Source organism: Eschscholzia californica, unplaced genomic scaffold (genome assembly GCF_041429995.1).
Source record: "Eschscholzia californica isolate CP2 unplaced genomic scaffold, dmEscCali1.0.p SCAF_1, whole genome shotgun sequence".
Classification (NCBI taxonomy): domain Eukaryota; kingdom Viridiplantae; phylum Streptophyta; class Magnoliopsida; order Ranunculales; family Papaveraceae; genus Eschscholzia; species Eschscholzia californica.
The window spans coordinates 84271900-84299756 of NW_028238198.1; the positions used below are offsets into that span (position 1 = coordinate 84271900).

The 27857-nt window shown below is 35.6% G+C and overlaps 3 protein-coding genes across 7 annotated transcripts; all 3 read left to right on the top strand.

Annotated features, from left to right (window-relative positions):
• Positions 1-3657: 3657 nt before the first annotated feature.
• LOC147570254 (uncharacterized) lies at positions 3658-6792 on the top strand (the record flags this gene model as incomplete). Its single annotated transcript, XM_086664261.1, has 5 exons — positions 3658-4288; positions 5077-5261; positions 5365-5535; positions 6070-6270; positions 6454-6792. Coding segments are annotated over 5 exons (1527 nt in total), but the record flags the coding sequence as incomplete, so codon positions are not given.
• Positions 6793-14436: 7644 nt separating this feature from the next.
• LOC147570255 (cell division cycle 5-like protein) lies at positions 14437-20205 on the top strand. 2 transcript variants are annotated; one of them, XM_086656829.1, is made up of 5 exons: positions 14643-15235; positions 15694-17382; positions 18459-18740; positions 18937-19254; positions 19285-20205. In XM_086656829.1, exons 1-5 carry the CDS (start codon positions 15059-15061, stop codon positions 19855-19857), a joined length of 3039 nt encoding a protein of 1012 aa, XP_086512955.1. In that variant the 5' UTR covers positions 14643-15058; the 3' UTR covers positions 19858-20205. The 2 variants fall into 2 exon arrangements, with proteins under 2 accessions (XP_086512954.1, XP_086512955.1); XM_086656828.1 differs by having other exon boundaries at positions 14437-15235; positions 18937-20205.
• A 1959-nt stretch (positions 20206-22164) lies between these two features.
• Positions 22165-27092, top strand: LOC147570256 (putative methyltransferase PMT3). 4 transcript variants are annotated; one of them, XM_086656833.1, is made up of 9 exons: positions 22165-22569; positions 23009-23087; positions 23257-23604; positions 23709-23873; positions 23978-24160; positions 24491-25085; positions 25632-25744; positions 25826-26046; positions 26480-27092. In XM_086656833.1, the coding sequence occupies exons 3-9, from the start codon at positions 23341-23343 to the stop codon at positions 26796-26798; spliced, it is 1860 nt and encodes a 619-aa protein (XP_086512959.1). In that variant the 5' UTR covers positions 22165-22569; positions 23009-23087; positions 23257-23340; the 3' UTR covers positions 26799-27092. The 4 variants fall into 4 exon arrangements, with proteins under 4 accessions (XP_086512959.1, XP_086512957.1, XP_086512956.1 ...); XM_086656832.1 differs by having other exon boundaries at positions 22216-22334; XM_086656831.1 differs by lacking the exon at positions 23009-23087.
• Positions 27093-27857: the final 765 nt, after the last annotated feature.

Consider the following 27857-nt stretch of genomic DNA (forward strand, 5'->3'; position numbering starts at 1 on the left):
ATAAATTAAAACTCTTGAACTAAAAAGCACGTCACTAGATTTATTAATTCTTTCGTCAATTTAATAATAACCTATGAACAAAATTAATTTCATTATTGACTAAACCAAACAAGTAACTTGAAGTATTACAATCACTTAGAAACTCATCACAAGATTATTATCATGTCTAAATGCAATTTTTTGGCCCATGTCAAAAATGACTTTGTTATAGTCAATGGTGTAGAGGGTGGCTATATCAAGGTACATCGAGACTGTGAGACATTGAAATATTATTACACTAAGAGCACACAACAAAATTTACCTGGTAGTTACGAACTTTGGTATGATTAGTAAAGAAATATTATGAGTTAATTCCTATTTGGCCCCCTACTTTGTGACCAGCTTCCTTTATGGCCCCCTGTTTTCTGTAAATTCAATTTTGACCCCCTAATTTCATGTAAATGCCATAACTACCTCCCATTAATATATTTTCAAAATAAACTTAATTAGTAAATATCTCTCTCCACCTCACTTCCACCTCACATCCCTCTTCACCACACATGTATCTCCACCTCACCTGTTTCTTCTCCGACGGAGGTCGCCGGCCGGAAAATTTTCCGGCCGGCGACCTTCAACATAAAAAAAAAAAACAACACAACTGTATCTAACTTCCTAACCCTAGTTTTCTCTCACTACAAACCAAGTTTTTTTCTCTCACTAAAAACTATAGTTTCTTCATGTTTTTCTCTGATTTTGGTTTTGATAATGACTGCCATTTGCAAAATATCGACCTTTTACCTTAAATAATAGTAGAAGAGGTTAAGAGAAACCTCTCCATTAAACACATTTGGGTGAATAAGACTTTAGAATAATGCTTTCAGTTTCCTCAAGTGAAGTATCTATGAGAGGGTTGTAGATAGAAATCAAAATACCCCTACTATTTGTGTTTCTTTCATGGGATAGGGTTCATTTTTATTAAATTCCATTCATTCAATCACGTTAAGGCAAAACAATTTCAGTAAGTACTTTCTCTCTCTCTTTATCTCTTATCTCAATTTCATTTTAGGGTTTCTACAATTTTATTGATCAAAATCGGTTTGATTTGCAGATTCAACTATATAATTCTCGGTATTTTCGTTCTCTCTTCAAAGTGATCAAAATAAAATGGGTCAGATCCAGTACTCTGAGAAGTATTTCGACGACCCTTTCGAGAATTATTGTTAATCGGTCGTACTTGTGAAGAAACCATAATCTTTGAACATGAAGAAACTATAGTTTTTAGTGAGATAAACAAACCTGGTTTGTAGTGAGAAAAAACTAGGTATGGAAGTGAATTGAGATTGGCACTTAAAGCTGGGTTTGATCCCACCAGGTAAAACCCTAAAATCCCAATTTTTTTATACAGGAAAAAAACTCAATTTACTGAGTTAAGTCACGAATTTCGGAGTCATTATCATGAAAAAGTTCAGTTAACATATGCAAGTCCACAACTTTTTTTCTGGGTTTGGGTGCAATTTGGTATGTAGTAATCACCAGGTAATTGACTTCGTAGTTGATGATTTCAGAGATATATTCATGAATTTGTCCTGTTTTAATCTGAAATTGCATATTCTTTAACTAATTTGATCTGGTTTTGGGTTAGTTGAACATATTCAACATAAAAATCTGTTTGATTTCAGGTGTATCTTTAATGGAAATGTAAGCTGTTAGAGGACCTGGTTCTTGCTGCAAAGGAAGATGTTTTTGTTTATGTCGATATAAATTCGATTTGGAAAATATTGTTGCGAGAGAAAACTATAGTTTAAACATGAAGAAACTATAATTTTTAGTGAGAGAAAAAAACCTGGTTTGTAGTGAGAGAAAACTAGGGTTAGGAAGTTAGATACAGTTGTGTTTTTTTTTTATGTTAAAGGTCGCCGGCCGGAAAATTTTCCGGCCGGCGACCTTCGTCGGAGAAGAAATAGGTGAGGTGGAGAGAGAGGTGAGGTGGAGAGGCATGTGTGGTGGAGAGGGATATGAGGTGGAAGTGAGGTGGAGAGAGATATTTACTAATTAAGTTTATTTTGAAAAATATTAATGGAAGGGGTAGTTATGACATTTACATGAAAATAGGGGGTCAAATTTGAATTTACAGAAAATAGGGGGCCATAAAAGAAGCTGGTCACAAAGTAGGGAGCCAAATAAGAATTAACTCAAATATTATTTCTCTAAGGTAGTCAGTTACTCGTCTTCTTTCTTCTCCAAGGGTTTCTTCCCACTCTGTGAAAACTAGGGTTTTATAAATTGAGGGATTTTGAGATCAAACCTATCAGAAGAAATGTCTATCTCATCAGGAGATCTTTACCTAGCCAAGAAGATCTACTATACGAAGAAGAAATTCTCAGAAACCCTTTTAGTTTGAAATCATGGTGGAGATACCTAATTGCTCATAAAAAATCACCACTCAAGAAGAGATCAGTGATTTATGAAAGATCTCTTAAAGCTTTACCTGGTAGTTACAAACTTTGGTATGCATATCTAAAAGATAGATTAGAAATTGTACAAAATCTTCAAACCCTAACTGAACAAAATGAACAAAATGAAAGTCTGAATAACACATTTGAACGAGCTCTTGTTACTATGCATAAAATGCCGAGGATATGGGTAATGTATCTTCAAACCCTAATTGAACAAAAACTTATTACTCTTACTCATATAACTTTGGGTTATTTAGTAAAGACCCCCCAGTTATTTAGCTATATTAGGGAACAAACCCCAAATTGATTATGCTTTAGGGGTTACCCCCCAATCTCTATTTCTCCGTCAGAAGCCCGTTATGTTGCAAGCGTGCGAATCACGTGAGAATTTGCTGACGATCTTGCCCTCCTCCAAATCAACGGTGTAAGTTTTAATTTCTTTATTTAATGTTTTCAAGTTTATCAACTACCCATATTTGGGTGAAAACGCGGGAATCACAAAACAATCCTTCGACCCTTCGAAACCCTAGATTTTTTTTGTTCGATTTCAAGCAAAAATCGAAATAGATTGAAAGGGTTTGATGATATCTTCTTCTTAGCTCGTTCTCACCTCTGATTTCTCTCTCTACAACGATTCCTGAAGCTCGATAGTCCCTAATGGCATAAGGTTCTTCACGAACTGGGTTGTAAGTACATGCTGCGTACATAAATGGACAATTGAAGGCTTCATGTGCTTTGACCTCACAAATTTGGCAGCTCATTTCCTGTAAAAAAAATGAATAAAATGACATTTAGTGAAGTACCCCCACTGTAAATCAACTATTTAGGGAAGGACCCCCATTACAGTTTTGTTGATGAAGACCACTAATGGCTTACCTGGTTCGTTTCTTCCCCTTTAACACGTCCTCCCATTCCTTGTTCCACTCTCTTTGATTGATTTGGGGTAAGAAATCGGTTTCAAACTCAACCAACAGAGGGGTTTATATAGATAGAAGGGTTCATACGACCGTTGGGAAAGAGAGGGGTGATTTTGGTATATATTCAAACGGTAACTGGGGAGGGCAAAATCGTCAAATGAAACACACGTGATTCGCACGCTTGCAACATAACGGGCTTCTGACGGAGAAATAGAGATTGGGGGGTAACCCCTAAAGCATAATCAATTTGGGGTTTGTTCCCTAATATAGCTAAATAACTGGGGGGGTCTTTACTAAATAACCCTATAACTTTTGATCGAGCTTTATGTGCACTTCCTGTTACTCAACACGAACGAATTTGGGAACCCTATTTGATTTTTGTTAGTCAAATAGGTATTCCTATTGAAACTTCGGTTTATAATAGATATTTGAAATTCGACCCAAATCATATTGAGGGTTCCCACTCTCTGAAAACTGGGGTTTTGAATGACAAAGATGTCGATGATGATTTGAGGCTGGCTAGGTTGGAGCATCTCATGGAAAGGAGACCTGAGCTTGCTAACAGTGTTTTACTTGGTCAAAATTCTCACAATGTTGAACAATGGCATAGAAGGGTTAAGCTTTTTGAGGGTGATCCGACAAATCAAATATTGACTTACACCGAAGCAGTGAGAACTGTGGATCCCATGAAAGCAGTAGGACATCCTCATACTTTGTGGGTTGCTTTGGCTAAGCTCTATGAAGATCACAAGAATGTTGCTAATGCTAGGGTGATTTTTGATAAGGCTGTGCAAGTTAATTATAAAGCTGTAGATAATCTGGCCAGCCTTTGGTTTGAATGGGCTAAATTGGAACTGAGGCAGAACAACTTTGAAGGAGCACTTGAGCTAATGAGACGTGCCACATCAGAGCCTTCCGTTGAGGTTAAAAGGAGAGGTAACCATCATTACGCTGTACTTAAACATTCGCTCGTTATATCTATCCTTAAAATTTTGGTGTCTTGATATTTAAGTACTAACACATTCTTGGTGTACTTTTTAAGTTTAGATGTTTAAGACAATAAAACAAGCACTCTTTAATGTGTATGTGTAGTTGTATATATGTAAGATATACATGTGATATATGTTAGCTTGGTTAGTTTGGAAAGGTTAAGCCTCAAATATAATGTGCAATCACCCGGGTGCGTTTGGTTGAGTAAGGAACCATGAAGATTTGTGAACTTCTATTGATAGTTAGTTGTGTTATTAGTTCAGGTAGTGTATGCCCATCGACTTTTTTCTACTTTTCTTTCTTCCCATTTTAATATCTTCACTCGTCAACATGTTTTATCTAACTGCAAAAATTGAATAATCCGTTATTACTTAATTTGGACCACCAGTGACTGTACACACATACAGTTTATGCTTTCACTTGTACACTTCCAAAATCTAGGTTGAATTATAATAGCCCATTGAACTTTGAGTCACATTAAAATTTTGAGTTTATATGAATAGCAAAGGTTACTGAATGAATATCGGTACATAATTTTGTGTTCATGTCTTCGGAGCCTAGCCCAAACTGTCTCTAGAGCCTTCATCCCTATGTGGGCAAGGCCAAATACTTTCTTGTGACTGTTGCTTATTGGTACTTAAAATATCCACTGTGTAATTTACATAGAATGCATTGGCGTTAAATTTCCATTGGTGCAAGTCTTGCTCATTTTCCTAACGTTCTATTTCATGCAGTTGCAATTGACGACAATGAACCGGTACAGATGCAGCTGCATAGGTGCTTGAGGCTCTGGACATTTTATGTAGATTTGGAGGACTGTCTGGGAACTTTGGAGTCCACCCGTGCAGTTTATGAGCGGATCCTTGATTTGAGGATAGCTACCCCACAGATTATAATCGACTACGCATTACTTCTGGAGGTATGGAATTATAGCTAATATTTAATTAGGTATTTTTGTTCTCTGTTCCTAGTAACCATGGCTTAGTGAGCAAACAACTGATATATGATATTTTGACTTATAGGAACATAAATACTTCGAGGATGCATTCAAGGTATATGAAAGAGGTATTGAGATATTCAAATATCCGCATGTTAAGGATATCTGGGTCACATATCTCTCCAAATTTGTCAAAAGATATGGAAAATCAAAGTTGGAAAGAGCAAGGGATTTGTTCGAGCATGCGATTGAAAAGGTATTTGATAGTACAATACCTTTCAATAATCCAGCAGATTTATTCTCTTGCTTTACGGGTAAAGTTTGGCAGTACAGTAAATTGTGGTGTTGGTCAGTTCAACATATAAAGACACTCAAATGCATCCAGGCTTCTTTGTATAGGTCTTATCTTCGTAAAATAAACCACAAGACAACAGTAACAGTAGCACAAATAGTATTTGATTTCTCTCCCTGATTTGAAGTTCTTGTGCCCAAAGTGCATGAATCAGATTCTTCAGTAAATAGAGTCCTTACTTGGTTATCATCTTTTTCTTTCTGTTTCTCACTCTATCTTGGTCCATATACCTTCTGTTCTAGCTCATTTTTGAGATCGTCCACACTCTCATTTGCAGATAAGCTGGATATCTGAAGATTAGTTATATACTAGTCAATGATAATTTGTATTAGTGCCACAGCCATTAAATGTTACGGATGGACTTTATATTAGTTTCTTTTGAGCTTTCATGTTACGCGTAATTGGATGCTGATTCTATCCTTTTATTGCATTGTGTAGGCACCTCCTGAGGATGCAAAGCCATTATACGTACAATATGCAAAACTGGAGGAGGATTATGGGCTAGCCGAGCGTGCAATGAACGTCTATAATCGAGCAACTGAAGCTCTGCCAAAGAAGGAGAAGCTGAGCATGTATGAAATTTATATAGCTCGTGCAGCTGAGATATTTGGTGTTCCTGAAACAAGGGAGATATATGAGGTTGGTGTTTCCAGCTTATAACAACTATTTTGGTCTTCTCAATTTTGTGGTAATGGGGCATGTATATTATTTATCTTAAACTATTTTTCTATTTTTCTAAGGTTTTCTGTAGTGTAATCATCTGTTTCTCTCTGTGGCTCTGTATTATTTCTCTCTAACTGAACACCTGGGTATGCTTTGCAGAAAGCAATAGCAAGAGAATCAGGGCTGCCAGACGAAGATATAAGGACTATGTGCATGAACTACGCAGATTTAGAGCAGAGTTTGGGAGAGATCGATCATGGTAGATCAATATACATATACACGTCTGAGTTTGTAGATCCACAAACTGATTATGATTTCTGGAACAAATGGCACGACTTTGAAGTGCAACATGGAAATGAAGACACCTTCAGGCAGCTGCTTCGTATCAAGCGAGATCACACTTGGAATTTTAAATTCATGTCTTCTCAGAATTTTTTTTTTGGGTTAATTCTATTTTGGCCCCCTAAAGATGACCAACTCACCAAAATGACCCCCTAAAGATGACCAGCTTCTATTTTGACCCCCTTTTTTATTGTTCTGTTAGTCAACTATAACAGTCAGCATTCTTTTTACGTATTTACCCTTTATTGTAGTAAACATTCCTTTCTTGTCATTTTCTTTATTTCTCACTGGAAATGGAGTCGTCGGCCGGTAGCTCGCCGGCGACAACAACACCTGAAAAATAAAAAGAATTTTTTTTTTTTATCAGTTCTTTAGTAATGGTTTCTAAAAGGGGGAATTCCAAATCCTTGATTCCAATCACCTCTCTCTCCAATAGATCTCTCCTTCTCCGATCTACTCATATTCTCTCTCTCTACAATGAGTCAATTATTAACTCCTCTCAGATGTTCAATCCTATTGCTCTCTTCAAGGTAATACAACAAGATGATTCCAGAAAGGTGAGTTCCTTCTTCTACAATAACATCAGATTCTTGATTCCATGGTTTCTGACTTTTTCTAGGGTTAATCTTGCCTGACCCAAATTTTAAAGATCCAGAAAATCTACTAGAAGATGAATCATGAGAATGATGACCGACTGAATGAGGAGGATATCAACTGGTGATGAATCAAATGAAGTTGTCCACCATCGTGAGAATCTCTTGATGGATTGAACGTAATAAACTGGACGCCAAAGGAGATCTTGTCGCAGATGAAGCTGTTAGACTTATTACTTTGAATCAATCTTGGCGTGCATTTTCTCATATCTCACTCAACTCCTCTTATTCTCTCTAAAGTTACTTCCTCTCTCTAACCAAACTTGACCCAACTTTGAAGTAAGCTTGTCTGAGTTCTAATAGTATGTTATACACAGAAACTCTCACTTTCTATATCTAGATTAAAAGCTTTTTTTTCCAAGTTTAGAGAAATTGTTGAAATTGATACATTTGAGAAACTTCAACACCTATTGCTACAGAGATCTGGTTTTCATGGTTTAATTCCAGATTCTTTTGTGGGTTTGCATGGATTAGAGGTTTTAGACCTTTCTCAAAAAAATTTAATAGGTTGGGTACCAGTATCCTCCGAGAAATGCTCAAATCTTGAAAAGTTTCAATTTCAGAAAATGGGTTTAATGGAGATTTCTCCAATCAATCAAGGTCATCGCCAAATATCAAGCTAATTAGAGTTGAAAATGATATATTTACAGAATCTTTCCCATAATAATCTCACTGGTTCAACTCCATTGGACCTAGAAAATCTAAAACTTGCTATATTTAGTGTCTATTGCAAGTGTTCAGAAAGAGAAAGATGTTGGCAGAAGATAGAAGATAAATCAGGAAGGAGAGAGAGAAAGTATGAGAAAGGGAAGAAGAGAGAGAAGAATAAATAGAGGAGATATAATATTGCATGGTGGTTGTGGTGAAGGAATGATGGAGGAAGGAGACGAAGACAAAAAAATTGGTGTGATGTCACCGACCGGAAACTGGCCGACCACCGGTAAGAAGAAAGTGACAGAGGACGAGAGGGAAGAGTTTTGACAAGAGGGGTAAAAAAGGAAAAGAAAAGTCAACAGTTAAAGTTAACTGACGGAAAAAATGAAAATGGGGCCAAAATAGAAGCTGGTCATCTTTGGGGGGCCATTTTGGTGAGTTGGTCATCTTTAGGGGGCCAAAATAGAATTAACCCTTTTTTTTTTTGTGATGAAGCTGTCTTCTCAAAATTAGAAATTTTATATGGACAACAATTGTTAAAGGGACATCACACTTTGAATTTTTAATTCATGTCTTCTCAGAATTAGAGTTTTTATTTTAAGTCCTCTTTTTCATCCATAAACCGTAGGTATCCTTCTTTTACTTCTACTTCTTCATCATCACCAACAAAATTTGTAGGCAAAGAAACCTTTGAGAGATTGTTGATCATGACAACCAAAAAATCAAATGAAATTGTTGAAAAATCTTCTTAAATACGAGTTGTTGAACAAAACTAACCTAATACATGACAAATTTGATCTTTTTCATGAATCCTATAACGCCTTCTCATTATTTTTTTCAAAAGACATTATTTTTTTCAAAAATCATTATTTTTTCAAAAATCATTATTTTTCAAAAGACATTATTTATTTCAAAAAATATTTATTCCTTCTACAAAATAATTATTTTTCAAAAATAGTGATTTTAGAAAAAAATAGTGATTTTTGAAAAAAAATAATTGAAAAATAATGATTTTTTTAAAAAATAATGATTTTTGAATAATGATTTTTTAAAAAATAATGATTTTTGAAAAAAAATAATGATTTTTGAAAAAAATAATGATTTTTGAAAAAAAAATAATGATTTTTGAAATAATAATGATTTTTAAAATAATTATTTTGTAGAAGGGAAATAAATTTTTGTTGATTTTAAGTTTGAAATTTAGGTTTATCAATCCAAAATCCTAGCAAATCCTAGGGGGTAGGGTGAGACTTTGGTCAAGTACAAATTTTGGAATTAGGAATCCTTAGGATTCAAGAATCCTAGGATTCTTGGTAGCCAAACAGACCAAGGATTCATGATTCTTACCAAATCCCACTTTTGATAGGAATCCTACTTAGGAATCCTGCAACCAAACACACCATAAATAAATACCCAAACCTTAGATACCAGATATTTTGTTCTTTGTTGATCCCTTGTTCAATCTAATTAAGATAACTTACTAATACATTTATGCACTATTTTTTTAAAGGAGTGTTAAAGAAGATAGAAGGTGCTATTAGAATAAATGGAGGGTGTCGTTAGCACAAGGGATTTTCGTTCTGTTAGTTATGGCTAACTTTACTTTCCCTCTCTAACGACCTCTTGTATAAATACGAGTGAGTCACTCATTCATCATTCTAATGAAATCTGATTGATTGTTCTCTCTCTAAAACTTGACTCACAAGATATTGCGAAACATTACAATTTTTCACCACAATTTAGAAAATTTTGTAGCTAGTTCAGAAATTACAAAAGTTGTTTATCGTTTAAATCTCTGTTGATATAATTAGTGGTGCGTGTGTGTTTCAACTTTTAATCAGAACGGGCAAGTTGTTGAGCTAGTTTAGTGGTAAAGATTGCTTGATGTAATTAGTGGGGGTTGAGAGATTGTTTGTAATCCGAAGAAGATGATGAAGAGGAAGAACCGAAGAAGAATGACAGTAAGATTTTCCATTTTTAATCTGTTATATTTGTTTACGGTCTTCAAATTAATTAGTATTTTTATATGGGTCCGTGGGTATATAGACCAAAATAATATTCAAAAAAGATTTATGATCCAATCTTCCCAAAACATGGATATTTAGTCCTTTTACATTATGGACATAATAACCCATTCTTTATGAGAAAACTACCGTCCATGTCCCTCCTACAAAAATCACGGGGTTTTTAATTTTCCAGGGTGAATTTGGAATGTTTCTAATGTGGGCGTGATTTAGGGGATTTAAAGCAACTAACTATAAATCCGAAATTGATTTTTATCTATCTTCTAACCGTTTTGGAAAGCAAATCTATTTCCAAAATCAATTCAAAACAAAAATCGTAACCAAATCAATTTTCTCTCTCTTTACAGATTTGGAAACCAAATCAATTTTCTCTCTCTTACTATGTAAATTTTTTTTTATTCAAATCAATTTTCTCTCACTTAACTTTCAGATTTGGAAATAGTATATTTTCTAGGATCAATTTAGCGTGATTTGGGGGTTAATATACAAAACATATAAATATCATTTTCTCTCACTTAACTTTCAGTTTTGGAAATAGTATATTTTTCTGAGAACATTAAAGCAACATATGTTTTCGTTTTTACTCATACATAAATACACATAGAATACAAATTATGAAACAAATACGTAAATTATGTATTATTTATGACGAGGAAACCATCATTTGTCAAATATACAACATAATTTATCAAATGTATGTGGGTCTTGTTCAATAAATTACACATAATTTCTTTTACATTACATATAATTCCTTTACATTCTGTTACAAAAAAAAAGTACAAAATCTTCTTTGGTTCAAAAATGGTGCCCGTCCATGTACCCTCCATTAGTTTCGTTGACTCACTTTGATTTGATGATTCTCTTTGAAATTTCATCTGGTATATCAAATCTACACACATAAATACACATACATTAAAGAAAAAAAATCATATATTGTATTATAAACTACATGTACAATTTCGTAAATTATATATAATGTTTGTCAAATTTTGGCAACATTTGAAGGTTTTGAGTAGTTTGGTAAACTTATCAAGGCTACTGTTTTTGGTGAAAAGTACACGTAATGGTAAATAAATAATACATAATTTATGAGCACTTATACGTAAATTATATACATAATGGTAAGAACATGAAGATATACGCAAATTATATATACTTTATTGCAAAGTACACGAGATTTGATAGTAAAGCGAAGTATTTTTACTAATGAAATGAGTACTGTTTTGGTGTTAAAGCACGGGTAATGTTCTGTAAATTACCCATAATTTACTATAGATTGTGGTAATTTACGATACAGTACATGTACTGTAAATTCTGTTATGAGTAACCGTACGAAAGAACAAATGTTTCATAAATCCGTATGGATTGAAAACCAGATCTGAACAAAAAAAATGAGAATATCATTAAGCTTAAACTACAAATCTAAAGATATCTGCTATGATGATTGATTGCAATAATGTCAAACTCTAGTTGAAGGATTAAACATCAAGATCAAAAACATAAATGAAATTTTAAGAGAGAGAAAGAAAATAAACATCAAACATTCGATTGATAATTGATAATCTGATCTCACGAAATATCAGAAACAACAGAAGATTAAACATAGATCTAAAGAAATATGATATTATCACTGGATGCAAACATAACATACTAACTTTGAAGGAATCATTGAATAAGGAATAAACATAAAGATCTTAAACAGTTATGAAAATTTTAGGGTTTTAGTTATAAATCATTGAATAAGGAATAAATATAAAGATCTTAAACAATTATGAAAATTTTAGAGAGAGGAAATAAACATCATACATTCGAAATTAATGAATTAGTAAACAGATCTATAGATATGTAGCATAAATCTGATACGTTTTATAATAGAGCGAAATAATTAGGGTTTTAGTTATAAGAAGAAATATTAGATATTAACAATGGTGTTTATAAAGATTTCGAAAGTATTAAACCTGATAATGATGAATTTGGACAACAATATAATGTAGAAGAAGAAGATTTTCTGAGTTTAATGGAGGTTTGTCAACTAAATCGGTTTTAGAGAGATCAAATAAAGAGTTTCCGTTACTGAAAATAATGAAGATATCCTTACTTTGAATAGAAACATGATTGGAGAGAAATATGGGAGATAATAATGAAGATATCCTTACTTTGAATAGAAACATGATTGGAGAGAAATATGAGACATAAATATGGAAAAAGATATGCATAGATTTCGAATATAAATTAGTTATAAAATATGGAAAGGTTAGATTAGGGATTATGAAATAATATTTATTCTAGAGATTTGTGTTTTCTCTCTAGATGAGACCAAATGGACTAGATATCCATTTATATTATTTTTTTGGTTTTAAAACCCTTTATAGGATTAGAGAGGATTATATCTACTATTAGGACCCGTTTTTTGGACTATAAACCTAAAAATTCTTTTTATATTTAAGGTCATACAGAGTTGTCTCTTTATTAAATCAAAGCCAACAAATTCAATCATAGTTGACTTACATCGATCTAAATTAAGTTGTCCACATAAAAAATTTGGTTGTCTATATATTGACCATCAAATTCCAAGCCGCTGATCACTTTTACAATCAATTCAAAACCTACTGTAAAGACAAACATTAATCTAAGTACAATTATCATTAGTCGCCTTCCAAATCACATTTATTCATAAAAATATTCACAAACACATTCGTTAATCAAAATATCCACACGAAAAATAGATTCAAACGTTTTTCGGTTTAAACCAACAATATTACATAAAACAGGTACAAAGAACAATCTACTCTGCAAAGAAAACGACAAGTCATTTAGCTGATGCAAATCAATTAAAAAAAACATTTTGCAAATAAGTTATTTCCCAAATAGCCCCTAACTTTGTGAGCAACTTCCTGCCTAACCCCTAACTTTATCAAAAATTTTCAAATGACCCCTTTTTCAGTTACCGTTAGAACACCGTTAACCAGTCATCAACTCTCTCTCCTACATCTCATCACCTCTCTCTGCCACCTCATCTTCTTGCCACCACATCGTCTTCTCCGGCGAAGGTCGCCGGCCAGTCAATTTTCCGGCCGACAACTTTCAAACATCAAAAAATAAAAAAATTTCCTCTCTAAATTTTTTTTTTGTTTTCTTTTTTCATCTCCCTCCTTTCTCTCTCTAGTTCTGGTTCACCATGAACCACAATTGTCGAACAGACCTTCATTTGAAGGTCTGTTCGGGTATGGTTCATGGTGAACCTGATCTAGAGAGAGAGGAGAGAAAATAAAAATTTTTTTTTTTAGAGAGGGAGAGGAGAGAGAAAATAAATATATATTTTTTAATATTTGAAGGTCGTCGGCCGGAAAATTGGTCGGCCACCGACCTTCGCCGGAGAAGACGATGAGGTGGCAGAGAGAGGTGATGAGATGTAAGAGAGAGAGTTGATGACTGGTTAACGGTGTTCTAACGATAACTGAAAAGAGGGGTCATCTGAAATTTTTTGATAAAGTTATGGGCTAGGCAGGAAGCTGGTCACAAAGTTAGGGGCTATTTAAAAAATAACCCTTTGCAAATCAATTGCATATCATTCAAACTAGTAGGAAAGCACTGCAACTTAGTTGCCTTTCTTAAGAGAGTTCACAAACTCTTGGTCTACAAGACTACATTGCAAGCTCTTGCAAACTGAAAAAAATAACCAACTAAAAAGCATTGTGAACCCAGGGTTAACACTATCAACCACTCTGGGCAACAAAGTAGGGTTGCCCCTGGGACCAAAGCGAGCAAAATCTCGCATCGGGCTCCAGGGTCGAAGGGCATCCGGAAAGATACAAAAATGGCAGTAAAGAGGGCATCCGGAAAGATACGAAAATGGCAGTAAAGAGGGCCTCCGATTTTACATTTTTAGATAGGAATTCTAGTTGGTGAATGGTTTAGTGATGAGACCAAACAACCCAACTTCAATCCCACCCAATGCATGTTTATTTACATTATATTTTTCTATCTCACTTTAGTTGACACAACTCGGACATCATTTGACAGCAAAAAATGAAACTTTTTAGCTTATTTAGTAACGCAAATACTATCGACTTCATTTAAATCAAATATTTTTTCTTTGAAAATGTTAATTTTTCTCATCCTTCATTTTTGTCATTTTCTAGACCACCATCAAACCTCTCTCACCAACATCACCCACCCCCCTATAACCAAACAACCACCACAACCCCCATATTTTACGAACACATACACCACTACTACCACAACCATATACGCTATACCTCGACAACCACCACCGCTACCCATAGTCATACCACAATCGATATTGGCACACCATTAAACCACTACACCTCCAACCAGAAAGAAAGAGGAAGGCTCAAAATTTATGCTCTCTCACTTCATATTCTTTAAGAATCATTATTTTTTAGCTCTTTTGTTTTATAATTTTTGTTATTTTAAATAAAAAGGAAACCGACCAAGCTATTAACTTCGCCAAATTCATAAAGTTGCTCACTTGCTCGTGAAATCAATGAATCGAGAATCCGACTAAGGATTGACTAGTACTTTCTCTGAATTTGAACTAATTTTCGAATCACTCGATCCGATCGTCAAGCATAAACACATAGTTATGAAACACAAGTTTCATGATATAAGAAAGAATTTACGAAACGCATGTGGGTCATATTCTTAGAAACTCGCTTCCGGCATCATGAAACTCATGACCGGCCCCTGCAACCAAGTGTTGATTATTATGGTCAATGTTGTAGAAGGTGCCTATATCAAGTTAAACGTGGGCTTTCCTTCTGTATTTCCAGCCGTCGGATGTTCGGAACTCGGTTCATGTTTGGGTAAGGAGCCGACTCGATCCTAATTTCCACCATAGGCCTATTACTCTCTGCTACTTCAATTTTTAGGTCTAAATTCAGAGAGTGAGAAAGATATCTAGAGAGAGAGAGAGAGAGAGAGAGAGAGAGAGAGAGAGAGATAACCCTAGACGTAGTAAAGAAGATCAAAGTTCAAAGATTAAAACCCTAAACAATCAGCTTCGCGAATCCTGTTCGCAGGAAACCCTAGAACTCGAAACCGAGTTAATCGAAGGAAAAAAGAGGTACAATGAGGATTATGATTAAAGGTGGTGTTTGGAAAAACACCGAAGATGAGATTCTTAAAGCAGCTGTTATGAAATATGGTAAAAATCAATGGGCTCGTATATCTTCTTTACTTGTTCGTAAATCTGCTAAACAATGCAAAGCTAGATGGTATGAATGGCTTGATCCATCAATTAAGAAGGTTAGTTCTTATACTTTCAATCTATCTATGTTTTAGTATCTAGTACTACCACAAATCCACCATTTTGATGAGAAAGTTTGTATTGCTCTGTTTTTGTGTCTTTTGATTTGAAAACTTCAGTCTTTTCTTAAATTTAGGTTATGGGTTTCTTGGGTATGTGGGGTTTGGACAACCCATTTTGTATCTAGTTCAAACAGTAGGAATTCAAATTATATGTAGGAACTTTTTTCGAATTTTCTAGTTTCAATTAGGGCTTGGTGGTGTTTAGATGAAGGGCTATCACATGGATCAATTCCTAATTAGCACATATGTATTTGGTGATTCAATTGAAGATTTGGGTTTAGGCTATAATGGTGTTTTATGCTTTGACATAGGTTTTTGTTGTTAATTCATTATATTGAACTTTCTGTTTGCCATAAAAGTGTATACATACTTAAACTTTCTGATCGTTTATGCAGACTGAGTGGACTAGAGAAGAGGATGAGAAGCTTCTTCATCTTGCTAAGCTTATGCCTACTCAATGGAGGACAATTGCCCCAATCGTCGGGAGAACTCCTTCTCAGTGTCTCGAGCGTTATGAGAAATTGCTTGATGCTGCTTGTGTCAAGGACGAGAATTACGAACCGAATGACGACCCGAGGAAGTTGCGCCCTGGAGAGATCGATCCAAATCCTGAATCCAAGCCTGCACGTCCTGATCCTGTTGATATGGATGAGGATGAGAAGGAAATGCTCTCGGAAGCACGTGCTAGGTTAGCCAATACAAGGGGTAAAAAGGCAAAGAGAAAAGCCAGGGAGAAACAACTTGAAGAGGCAAGGAGGCTGGCTTCTTTGCAGAAAAGGAGAGAACTAAAGGCAGCTGGAATTGATAATAGGCAAAGGAAGAGGAAGAGGAAGGGGATTGATTATAATGCCGAGATTCCCTTTGAAAAGAAGCCTCCAGCAGGGTTTTATGATATTGAAGATGAGGATAGAGAAGTAGAACAACCTAAGTTCCCAACCACCATTGAGGAACTTGAAGGGAAAAGGAGAGCTGATGTTGAAGCACAATTAAGAAAGCAGGATGTTGCAAAGAATAAAATTGCAGAGAGGCAGGATGCCCCTTCATCTGTGTTGCAGGTCAACAAGTTAAATGATCCCGAGACGGTTAGAAAGAGGTCAAAGTTGATGCTCCCTGCCCCACAGATATCAGACCAAGAATTGGAGGATATTGCAAAGATGGGTTATGCTAGTGATCTTCTTTCTGGAAATGAGGAACTTGCTGGAGGAAGTGGTGCTACTCGTGCGCTTTTAGCAAATTACTCTCAGACCCCACGACAGGGGATTACTCCCTTTCGAACTCCTCAAAGAACACCTGGTGGAAAGGCTGATGCAATCATGATGGAGGCCGAGAATCTTGCCAGGTTGAGGGAGTCACAGACCCCATTATTGGGTGGGGATAATCCGGAGTTGCATCCATCAGATTTTTCTGGTGTTACACCTAAGAAAAGAGAAATACAAACTCCAAACCCAATGGCCACTCCTTTGTCAACACCTGGGCCCATGGGTCTTACTCCTAGAATTGGCATGACGCCATCAAGTGATGTTTATTCCGCAGGTATGACCCCAAAAGGAACTCCTTTACGTGATGAGCTTCACATCAATGAAGATAAGGATACGCTCCAAACACAGACTGAGTTAAGAAGGAGGCTGCGATCTGGTTTAGTCAACCTTCCCCAGCCTAAGAATGAGTATCAAGTAGTTATCCGACCACTTCCAGAGGATAATGAAGAATCTGAGGATAAGATTGAAGAAGACATGTCTGATAGAATTGCAAGAGAGAAGGCTGAGGAAGAAGCAAGGCAGCAGGCCTTGCTTAAAAAGAGATCGAAAGTACTGCAATTAGAGCTCCCTAGACCTCCTGTTGCCTCTCTAGAACTTATTCGCAGTTCATTAGTGAGAGCTGATGAGGACAAGAGTTCATTTGTTCCTCCTACTGTAATTGAGCAGGCTGATGAATTGGTAAGGAAAGAGCTTTTGTGTTTACTAGAACATGATAATGCCAAATACCCGCTTGATGAAAAGAAAGGTTCAAAACGTGCTCCAAATGGAAAATCAACTATTCCTATCCCCGAGATACAGGACTTTGAAGAAGATGATCTGAAAGAGGTAGTCCATTGCTGTACATTTTGTTTGTAATGTTATAAATGACATCTACCTAACTACTCAGACATGCCTATACTTTAACATGGTTTATTTCTTGTTTATGCATATTAGATGGATTGCCGGGGTTCTTTTACTTTGTAAAATTAGTTTTATCTGCTAAGCATACAGTTATATCCGGTGGCAAAAATGTCATATCAGCCTTTTAGTCTGATAAGACGGGCTCTACAGTCAACTTAGCCAATGCCCCAAATTGTCTGTTTTTGTCTGTGTAATTCTTTTTATACGTAGGAAATACCTGTAAGTGTAGTAATGTTTTAGGTAACCCCTCGTGTTTTTTCATGCCTTAGAAAATTATGATATCGCAATTGCTTTGAAGTTCAAAGCAAATGATGTAAAGCTGGTCAAGTTTCGTATTTTGTGGTCATTTTGGTGGATTGTGTAATTCTGCGACAATCTGATTGTTTTGGTTCCTCTACTATGTCATATATTTTGTTCGCTTCCTGTGCAAATGACGTAAAGCTGGTCAAGTTTCGTACTTTGTGGTCATTTTGGTGGGTCGTGTAATTTTGCGATGATCTGATTGTTTTGGTTCCTCTACTATTTTCATAAATTTTGTTCGCTTCCTGTGCATGATACTTTTACCTTACGATGCAAACAAAGGTTTTTTCAAGGTCCATGAAGTTACATATAGTGAAGGGTATTTCTTGTAGATCAATAGACTGGACTATGAAGCCTTTTTTAGATGAAAATCATGGATTGGCACTGGAATAGAAATAGAAAGTCATATACATGATACGTAAACATTGGACAATAAATTACCTACATAATTTTTAAACTAAGATCTATTAGCAGAGAACTTTTTGTCTGAAGGTAGTCAAACCCATTTACGGCATGTTAAGTTCCTCAAAGTGTAACCATGCACATATATGATAATATGTTGTCTACACTGTCATGCTTGATGGTGTTTTCCTCAAAGCGAAGTTAAGATTCTAAGACCACATGTGCCTAACGTCCTCATGCATGTGAAGAAGTATTACCAAGAATAAGTTATTGAATCAACTCTAATTTCTTAAATGCAGGCTGCTAAATTCATAAATGAAGAAGTTCAGTTTTTGCGTACGGCAATGGGACATGAAAATGAACCTCTTGATGAATTTGTGAAAGCACATGATGCATGCCAAGAAGATCTCATGTACTTCCCTACTCGTAACTCTTATGGTCTTTCAAGTGTTGCTGGGACCATGGAGAAACTTGCTGCTTTGCAAAATGAATTTGAGAATGTTAAGAGGAGGATGGACGATGAAGCTAAGAAGGCACAACGTTTCGAGCAGAAGATAAAGGTTCTCACACAAGGGTATCAGGTATGTTTACAAAGTCCTTTCTATTATCTTCAATAGACTAAGTCATCCATATTCCGAGAGTTAAAACTTTGACATCTAGATCAGTTGCCAATATACTGCAATAGTAGGATAAAAGTTCAGATTCTTTTTTTGAAAGCATAAATACGGTATGGTTGGTGACTTGGTTCTCATGGTTGTGAATATTTTTAATGAGCAGAAACGAGGTGGAAAATTATGGTCACAAATAGAAGCCACCTTCAAGCAAATGGATACTGCTGCTACAGAACTAGAGTGCTTCAAAGCTTTACAAAAACAAGAGCATGTAGCAGCATCATATAGAATTAAAAGTTTGTCTGATGAAATCAAGAAGCAGAAAGAACTTGAGCAGAATCTACAGTTTCGTTATGGGAATCTCATTGCAGAAAATGAAAAACTTCAAAGGATCATGGAAGAGTACAGATTACAAGAAAAACTACAGAAAGAAACTGAAAAACAGAATCGTGATCTTGAGATGTCAGAATCTAACGTGAATGATCTTGAGATGTCAGAATCTAACGTGAATAACACCGACAGTTTGAGCAAGGAATCTTCTGATGCTCTTGAATCTAATGAACTTGGTAACGCTACCATTGAGCAATTTCAAGAAAACATCCAGTCTAGCCCAAAGGATAAAGAAGCCAAAGGGGAACTGGACCCAAGTTCAAATACGGCCACCAATGTTGCTGAAACTACCGCAGAGGAAAGCAAGGAGGTCATCCAGATTCAAGGTGATAGTAAAGGACCAATCCAAAGTGAGAGTGCCAAGATTACAGATGGAGAAAATTCTAGTGGCGTTTGTGTTGAAATACTACCTGATCATGTTGATACTTCTGTTGGCAATGCTGATTCCAATTGTGATGCTGTGAATGGGGAAAAGAATGTGGTTCCAAGTAATAGTAATCTAGAATCCGGGTTACCAACTGAGGATCAGCAATCAGGAAAGGAAAATGCTAACAGCAGTGAAGACAAAGACATAAAAAGTGATGAGAAGGAATCTATAGCGACTCCAAATGAGAATTTGATTCCGAAGTCAGTTGAATTGACGGATCATGTCGTTGGTGAGGATAAAGGAACTACAGAAACTGGCAATATGGACTGATGCCGGAATTGTTGTTGACATCCTGTTGGTGAACACAATGGGGAGCAGACCAAGTAACTTGTTCTGAGAATGAAGAAAACATTCGAGAAGCTGTACTGATTTCGCTAAATTTGGAGGGTTTTGGTGTTTGCAGTGACTGAATCTTGAACCCCCTTTGTTTCCTAGGTCGAACTTGATAAACTTGTAGGATTTTCCGTTGAATCATTGAAGAGAAGAGTGAGATATAGAACTGCTCTTTTTTTTTGCATCTGTTGTCATATATACTTATAATCCTTGAATTTTATCTCTGATGGTCGCTGATTTCTTTTGAAGGATTAAAAGTTAAGTGGGAGTTGATATTCTTTTTCACATTCCAAGATATGCTTACGTTTTCCCCTATTTTTTCGAACATAACTAGAGTGATCTATCATTTAGATCAGCAGTTGGTAGTTATTTAATGGCACACAGTTAGTTGGTTTTTCTTTTGTGAACAGAAAAACAACAACAATATCCTGCCTCATCCATCTTTCTCATTTTCTCTGCATCATTTTTGCAAATAAGAACGATATCCGTATGAGGGAAACATGGACGATCCAAATCAAACCCAACATGATAAACAAAAATAATCCCGATTCACAAGCACGACATCAAGAACAACATCAGGAGGAAGCATCTCAAAGTACCCAAACAACAACTATGATCAAGAACAATCTCAACAACAAAAAAACAGAGTAAAAAATCTCGGAAGCAACTGATAATCAAGTATTATTTCAGGAGACTATTATTGCTATTACTAGTGAGAACCCCACTGAGTCAAACTCGGTTAACTCGTTCGCAGATGGAACTCACGCCGAAGGTATAACAAAAAAGTCAAATTGGGCATGGTTAACACAAGTCGGACAATTTAATTAGTGTTTGTGAAATGATATCGCCGGTTAAAACTGTTCGATTAACAAGATACAGAGAAAGAAAAATGCAAAAACGATGGAAAATATGTTAAAACAAAGAAATGTTGTTGTTTGTCCTGAAAGAACAATTTGTAGGGAACCTTATTTGTTATGGTTTAGTCCTTCATTTGCAAAGGTAAGTGATGAAATTGTTGTTTTATGGAACTACAGGAATAAATTCTTCGACCCAACTTCCTTCAACATGAAATCCTTATCTTTATAAAGATACTTGAAAAGAGATCACTATAGAAACACAAACTTCTATTAAAGTTGGTAGGAAGAAAGAAATCAACTTATGAAATAGCAAATTAAGTTCAGAGACTTGGTTCGGCATAAGGATTTGAGTGCACAACTCTTACTAGGAAAGATAAAGTATATGATATTAGTTGGTAATGAAGGTATTGTCAAGGATATCAACAAAACCAAATCTTCAACAAAGAAAGTTACAGGAGAAAAAAAGGTGATAAATTAGATATATATATATATATGGAATGAGATATAGAGAGTGACTTACTTGCAAGTTGTTGAATATGTGGAGATGGCTTTTGGAGAAGACGAGAGAAACCGATTTGGAGTTGCAGAGGAAAAAAGGAGCGTAGAGAGGAAGAGAAAAAAAATTGGGTGAAGAAACGAATGTGGTTCCAAGTAATAGTTTTCTAGAATCGGAGATACCAACTGAGGATTACGAAACAGGAAAGGAAAATGCTAATAGCGAAAACAATGGACAAAACTGTTCTTATTTCGCTAAATTTTGGAGGTTTTGGTGTCTGTCCTAAATGAATCTTGGACAAAACTGTACTTTTCTCCTATGTTTTGTGCATAACTACAATGATCTATCATTCCTAGAGTAAAATGGTGACTCTTTCGAAGTATAAATAATGAGTTATTATTCATTATATCCGACTCAAGTGGAACCAAAATCAACACAAATCACCCTTTCAGACTAGTCAGATAAGAAAAACAAACATTCTAAAACTTAAATAATCCGTGTAGATCTCCCTTTAGAATAAAAAGCATTGAGCATATACATACTGTGCTACCAAAATATGACCGTGGTTAACTAAGAGCACAAATAATGTATTGATGTAAGTGGTAGAAATAGGTATGTCCCTTGGTGCCAAATGCGCTACATTGACATAAAAAACCAAAATGGATGACGGAAAAAATGATACTGAGGCAAAACAACTTTCAGAGTTAGTAATCTTATTCAAATGAAATTAAGTAAAGTTACAAGTTACAAATTAAGTAAACTTATTCAAAGGAAAAAAATATTGGCTATAATATCTATTATGGAATATAAGTTTGTTATTAAGTGAAACTAATCAATCTGAGATTGAAAATTTGTTGTAGTTAATAGGTAACCGCGGATTATTTATTAATTGACAAAAATAAACACCTCTAAATAGTCTTTTTAATTAAACTTTTCAAAGTTAGATCTGAAAATTCCACCTCTCTCTCTCTCTAAGTATATAATATATGAACACACACACTTATCTTCCTCCCACTCTCTATAGAAGCAAGCTTTCCCCGATAACTCCATCGGAAATCTAGGTCAGTTGTTGTTCTTCTGATTGTCTTCTGAATTTCAGACTTGTGATCTCGAGCATTATTGTCCTTCGAAATCATATAAGGAGTGATCTCTCAATCTAACTTCAAACCAACTAGTTATTATACTTGAGATTATTTATAGTTGTTGTTAGATCTCGTTCACTGATACCCAATTGCGATTTCTAATTCTATTTGACAGAGTTCTTCGTGTTTTAACAATCGATCTGGTTGAATTTTGGTATTCTCTCTCTCTCTCTCTCTCTCTCTCTCTCTCACTAAAAAGTTTGTGAATTTGATGAATTGATTTCATTTCTTTCAGATCTATGAGTGATTCAAAAGAGAGTATTGGATTCAGTTATTGATTAGTCTTTGAATTACGAATGTAGAAGTTTGTACTTTTCGTTATTGTGCTGCCGACACTAGATCTTATCATAGTTCTCAACTTGATTTGCTTAACTCTGCTTCATATACCTAGTTTTCATTTTTATTTAGTAGGTTATTATTCTATTAAGAGCACATTCAATTGATAATGCCCTTACCAGAAAATTTCAAAAAGATCAATAGATAATACCATCTTCTTTTACCGTGGGTGTTCTTGGTATTGTTTTATGGGATGTCTTTCTTGCTCATTGAGCTGGGAAGTTGAACTCATGTTTGCTTTGTGGAAACTTTTACAGTTGTCGAGACGACCTTAGTGATGATATAAGCATCCTAAAAAATATTCCATCTTTGGATGATATCCTGAAATCGAAGCCTGTGAGCATACACCCACTCTTTACTTTCGAGTTTATGTTGAATTTTTCTGTGTCTACTGTCTTGATTAGGTTGGTCTTAAACGGTAGTATCGGAGTTTTAGTTTTGGGAGGCAAAATAAGTGACACGAATTTGTTTTAACTTCCTTTGTCATCTTTTTTACATGATGCAGCATATGGAGGTTCATTTGTGATCTTTTTGAGTGTTAAATTGGAATTAGAGCAGAGCTTAAACTGGAACAGTTTGATCCAGAAAGATGAAGGGAAGAGCTGACGGTTCTCAGAAACAGAAGTGGGTCACGTTGTTGGGTGTTTTGATTGTTCTCGGTTTCCTTTTTGTTTATTACGATGGATCTCTTTTCGGTTCACAAGTACACCAAGGTGCGTCATCTTTGAGAAAGCTTGGATCGTCTTATCTGGGTGGTGAAGAAGATGCTGATCTCGGCAGTAAGTCAGATGAAACTTCCCTTAAGTTTGCACAGGACGAGGGGGAGAATGCTATAGTACCGAAGAGTTTTCCTGTGAGTTGAAATAATAACTAACATTTACTGATATATTATTACTACCATTTCTGCTTCTGAAATTGTTTTACAAATATGTTTTGTTTCTATTTCTGCCTATGAAGGTTTGCGATGATCGACATTCAGAGATAATTCCCTGCCTGGACAGAAACCTTATATACCAGATGAGGCTGAAACTGGATTTGTCTCTAATGGAGCACTATGAGAGACACTGCCCTATGCCTGAAAGGCGCTTTAATTGCTTAATTCCACCCCCACCGGGCTACAAGGTTATATGTCGCTTAAATTCGGAAATGAAGTTGTAGAAATTTCCATCGCTTTCTGTTGCCCCTTTCAGATTTGAGGTGACATTGACGATCTGTTGTTTTTTTAGGTTCCCGTCAAGTGGCCAAGAAGTAGAGATGAAGTATGGAAAGCAAACATACCTCACACTCACCTTGCAAGTGAGAAATCTGACCAGAACTGGATGGTTGTCAAAGGTGAAAAGATTGTATTTCCAGGGGGTGGTACTCATTTTCATTATGGAGCTGACAAATACATTGCCTCTCTTGCAAATGTAAGATTTTACTTCTGTGGTGTATTATATCTCGATCAGTTGAATAGTTGCAAACAATAAACATTTAAATCTTCTCAGAGGTATGTCTAGGAAATAAGTTACTTTCTTCTCTCTATAGTGTATGCTTCCATGGAACTTCTAGCCTCTATTGGAGATGACATAGAAGTTTTCCTCTAGTAACATTTATACTCTTAGCAGCATTTAGTACTCTTTTTCTTACTTTCTGCTTCTGCCATCAGATTTAGAATGCCCTTTATTTCATCTCGATTTTTGTCTGACGATATACATGAGAGTATGAGACAATAATAATCTTCCTGTATTGATTGACAGATGCTCAATTTCTCAAACAACAACTTAAACAACGATGGAAACATCCGAACGGTTCTTGATGTAGGATGTGGTGTTGCAAGTTTCGGGGCGTATCTTCTTTCATCCAATATCGTAGCAATGTCTTTAGCACCCAATGATGTCCACCAGAACCAGATTCAATTTGCTCTTGAGAGAGGAATTCCTGCTTATCTTGGTGTTTTGGGTACCAAAAGGCTTCCTTACCCAAGCAGATCTTTTGAACTTGCTCACTGTTCTCGTTGTAGAATTGATTGGCTTCAAAGAGATGGGATCCTTCTCCTTGAGCTAGATAGATTGCTCAGACCGGGAGGGTATTTCGCTTACTCTTCTCCTGAGGCATATGCACAAGATGAAGAAGATCTCAGAATATGGAAAGAAATGAGTGCCCTTGTAGAGCGTATGTGTTGGAAAATCGCTTCCAAAAGAGACCAAACCGTCATTTGGGTCAAACCTTTGACCAACGATTGTTACCGGGAACGAGAACCAGGGACTCAACCACCCCTTTGCAGATCTGATGATGATCCTGATGCTGTTTCGGGCGTGAATATGGAAACTTGCATCACACCTTACTCTGAAGGTGAGTTCCCTAAGCTATTCTGAGTTTCTTGTGGTGATTCATGTTTTCCCCTTTCACTCCAAATTTGGTTAATGCTTAATCACTAGCTGGAGATTTGGTTCTACCTAGTTTGATGAAGATAATCTAAGATTTGGTTTGATGAAGATAATCTAAGATTTGGTTTGATGAGAAAAGAAACCACGTTAAATTTGAGGACTGAATAATTTAGTTTGCCTTTATAAAGGGAAAGAGAATAAATAATTAAACACTGAACCATACCGTGAGAAAACTCTCTATGGCTTAGACGAATCTCTGTGTGAATTCTTAAGCAAGAATCAGAGTTTGGTCAATGGAACAAGATAATGAACAAAACTTATCTTTCTGGTTCTTAATCCTAACAGCATAAACTGGTGGTTCTTGACCTGGTCATGTTGTTAATTTGCATGTGTACTTTTTACCTTTCGTTCGTTTATTTCGTACATATATTTTGAGACTAGCCTATTTAGAAGATTGTAAATCGAAAATTGGCTCTATTAGACTAATTGAGATCGCTGATGAATTTATCAGCGCACCACCAAAACAAAGGAAGTGGCTTGGCTGCATGGCCAGCTCGACTAACCGCTCCTTCTCCTCGTCTTGCTGATTTTGGGTACTCCAGAGAAATGTACGCGAAGGACACAGTAAGTCAAGAAAGCCCTTTCTCGTCTATAAACATTTCTCGTACATAACATAAGTTTAACATCAATTCGAATTTTGCGCAGGAAACTTGGCAACAAAGGGTTGAGAGTTATTGGAATCTTTTGGCTCCTAAGATTAAATCAAACACAATTAGGAACATAATGGACATGAACGCAAACTTGGGTTCGTTTGCAGCTGCTTTGAAGGAAAAAGATGTTTGGGTTATGAATGTTGTGCCAGAAGATGGACCTAACACACTCAAGCTAATATACGACAGAGGTCTGATTGGCTCCGTCCATAGCTGGTAAGTAGAACAATTATATCTTTTCTTTTTATCACTAATTAAACCTGAACCCATGGTATCAACATTGAAACAGAAAAGGAAGTTCGAACACAAGTTCTTGTTATCAAAGGAGCTCTTGATGACGTACCATTCCATTTAGCTAGTTTCATAATTTCTGGTTATACTTGAGCATATTTTGGTGGTCTTTTTTTTTCAGTCTAAATCTGAGTCATCTGACTCTAATGGACCCAAAAATAAAATACATATTTAGGGTTCACTAATATGTTCCCTGGGGATGAAACAATGGAAACAAAAGCTAAAAATCTTTTCAATTGGTAGGTTAGATCTGCAGAATTTGTTAATTTTGTTTATAATTGGTTCTACATTTTCTATCCATAAAGATAAAGAGAAGAGAAAAAGGAAAAACGTGATCTGATTTTTTTCCTTTTAACAGGTGCGAAGCTTACTCGACCTACCCACGAACTTACGATCTCCTTCACGCCTGGACTGTCTTTTCCCATATTGACAAAAAAGGATGTGGGGCTGAAGATCTGTTAATCGAGATGGACAGGATACTTAGACCTACTGGTTTCGTTATTATCCGAGACAAGAAACCAATGGTGGAGTATATTAAGAAGTATTTATCAGCATTGCATTGGGATACTGTTGCCAACGCTGAAGCAGATTCTAATTCAGAGCAAGATGAAGACGAGGCAATTCTTGTGATTCGAAAGAAAATATGGCTGACACCTTCAACCCTCGATTCTGAATAGTATGATTCCGAGGTTTATTCTCTCTCTCTCTCTGGTAGTTCCTTCTTCGTCTTCGTTATGATAGTATAGCTTATGCAAGGCCTCACCCACGAATTATTGTCTTTAGTAATAGTATTTGTTTACGGCTTTTTAAGGTTAATTCTTTATTTCTTTCTTCCATTAATGAATGCTTTCTTCAGCTAATGATTAGGTAATTTAATGTAGATGTTGGGGCTGGAGTAAATTTAGAAGGAATATTATATTTAATGTATTATTTATGATATAAGTATAATTACTTATATTCCTTTGGATGAATCTTTTGTTTGATTTCTTTCGAATCCTTGTTCAAATTTGAATGATCTGATTCATGATAGGAGCGCTTAACTTCTGACACAATTTTCATGCATATTACAGATTATTGTCCAAAAAATCCTTGAACAATCAAATTGAAGTATAGAGATCAATTGATTTCACCACTATTTTATGTTAGGGTTATTTAGTGTATAGACCCCAGTTATTTACCTATATTAGGGATCCACCCCCAAAACGATAATGTTTTAGGGGTTACCCCCCATTCTCTATTTTTCCGTCAAAAGTCCGTTAAGTTGCGAGCGTGCCAGTCACGTGAGCTTCCTTTGACAAATTTGCCCTCTCCATCAGCTTTACTGTTGGGGGTCCTTCCCTAAATAGTTGTTTTACAGTGGGGGTCTTTCACCATTTTAATACTACTTCCTATCTTTTCATAAGAAAACTGTGATTTTAGTGAAAACAAAGTTCAACTCTCTTCGAAGTGAGTAACTAGGTCGAGGTTTAACTTGGGTTTTGGAGCTCAGCTATAATGGAGTTCTAGAAAAGAAGGTTTCAGATAAATGCCAGCTAAAATTGGAGAAAATTATTACGTTTGAGTCACTATGCTCAATTTTAATGTTTTCTCTGTAAATTTGTGTTCTTCAATTTAGTACTTGATCTTGAATTTGAAGCAATTAAGCAAAAGTTCTTTGCTTTTGAAATTTTTATTTTAAAGTTTTTCAATCTTTTTCTCTTTTTCTCAAGATCAGATTGTTATTCATGTAATGTAGT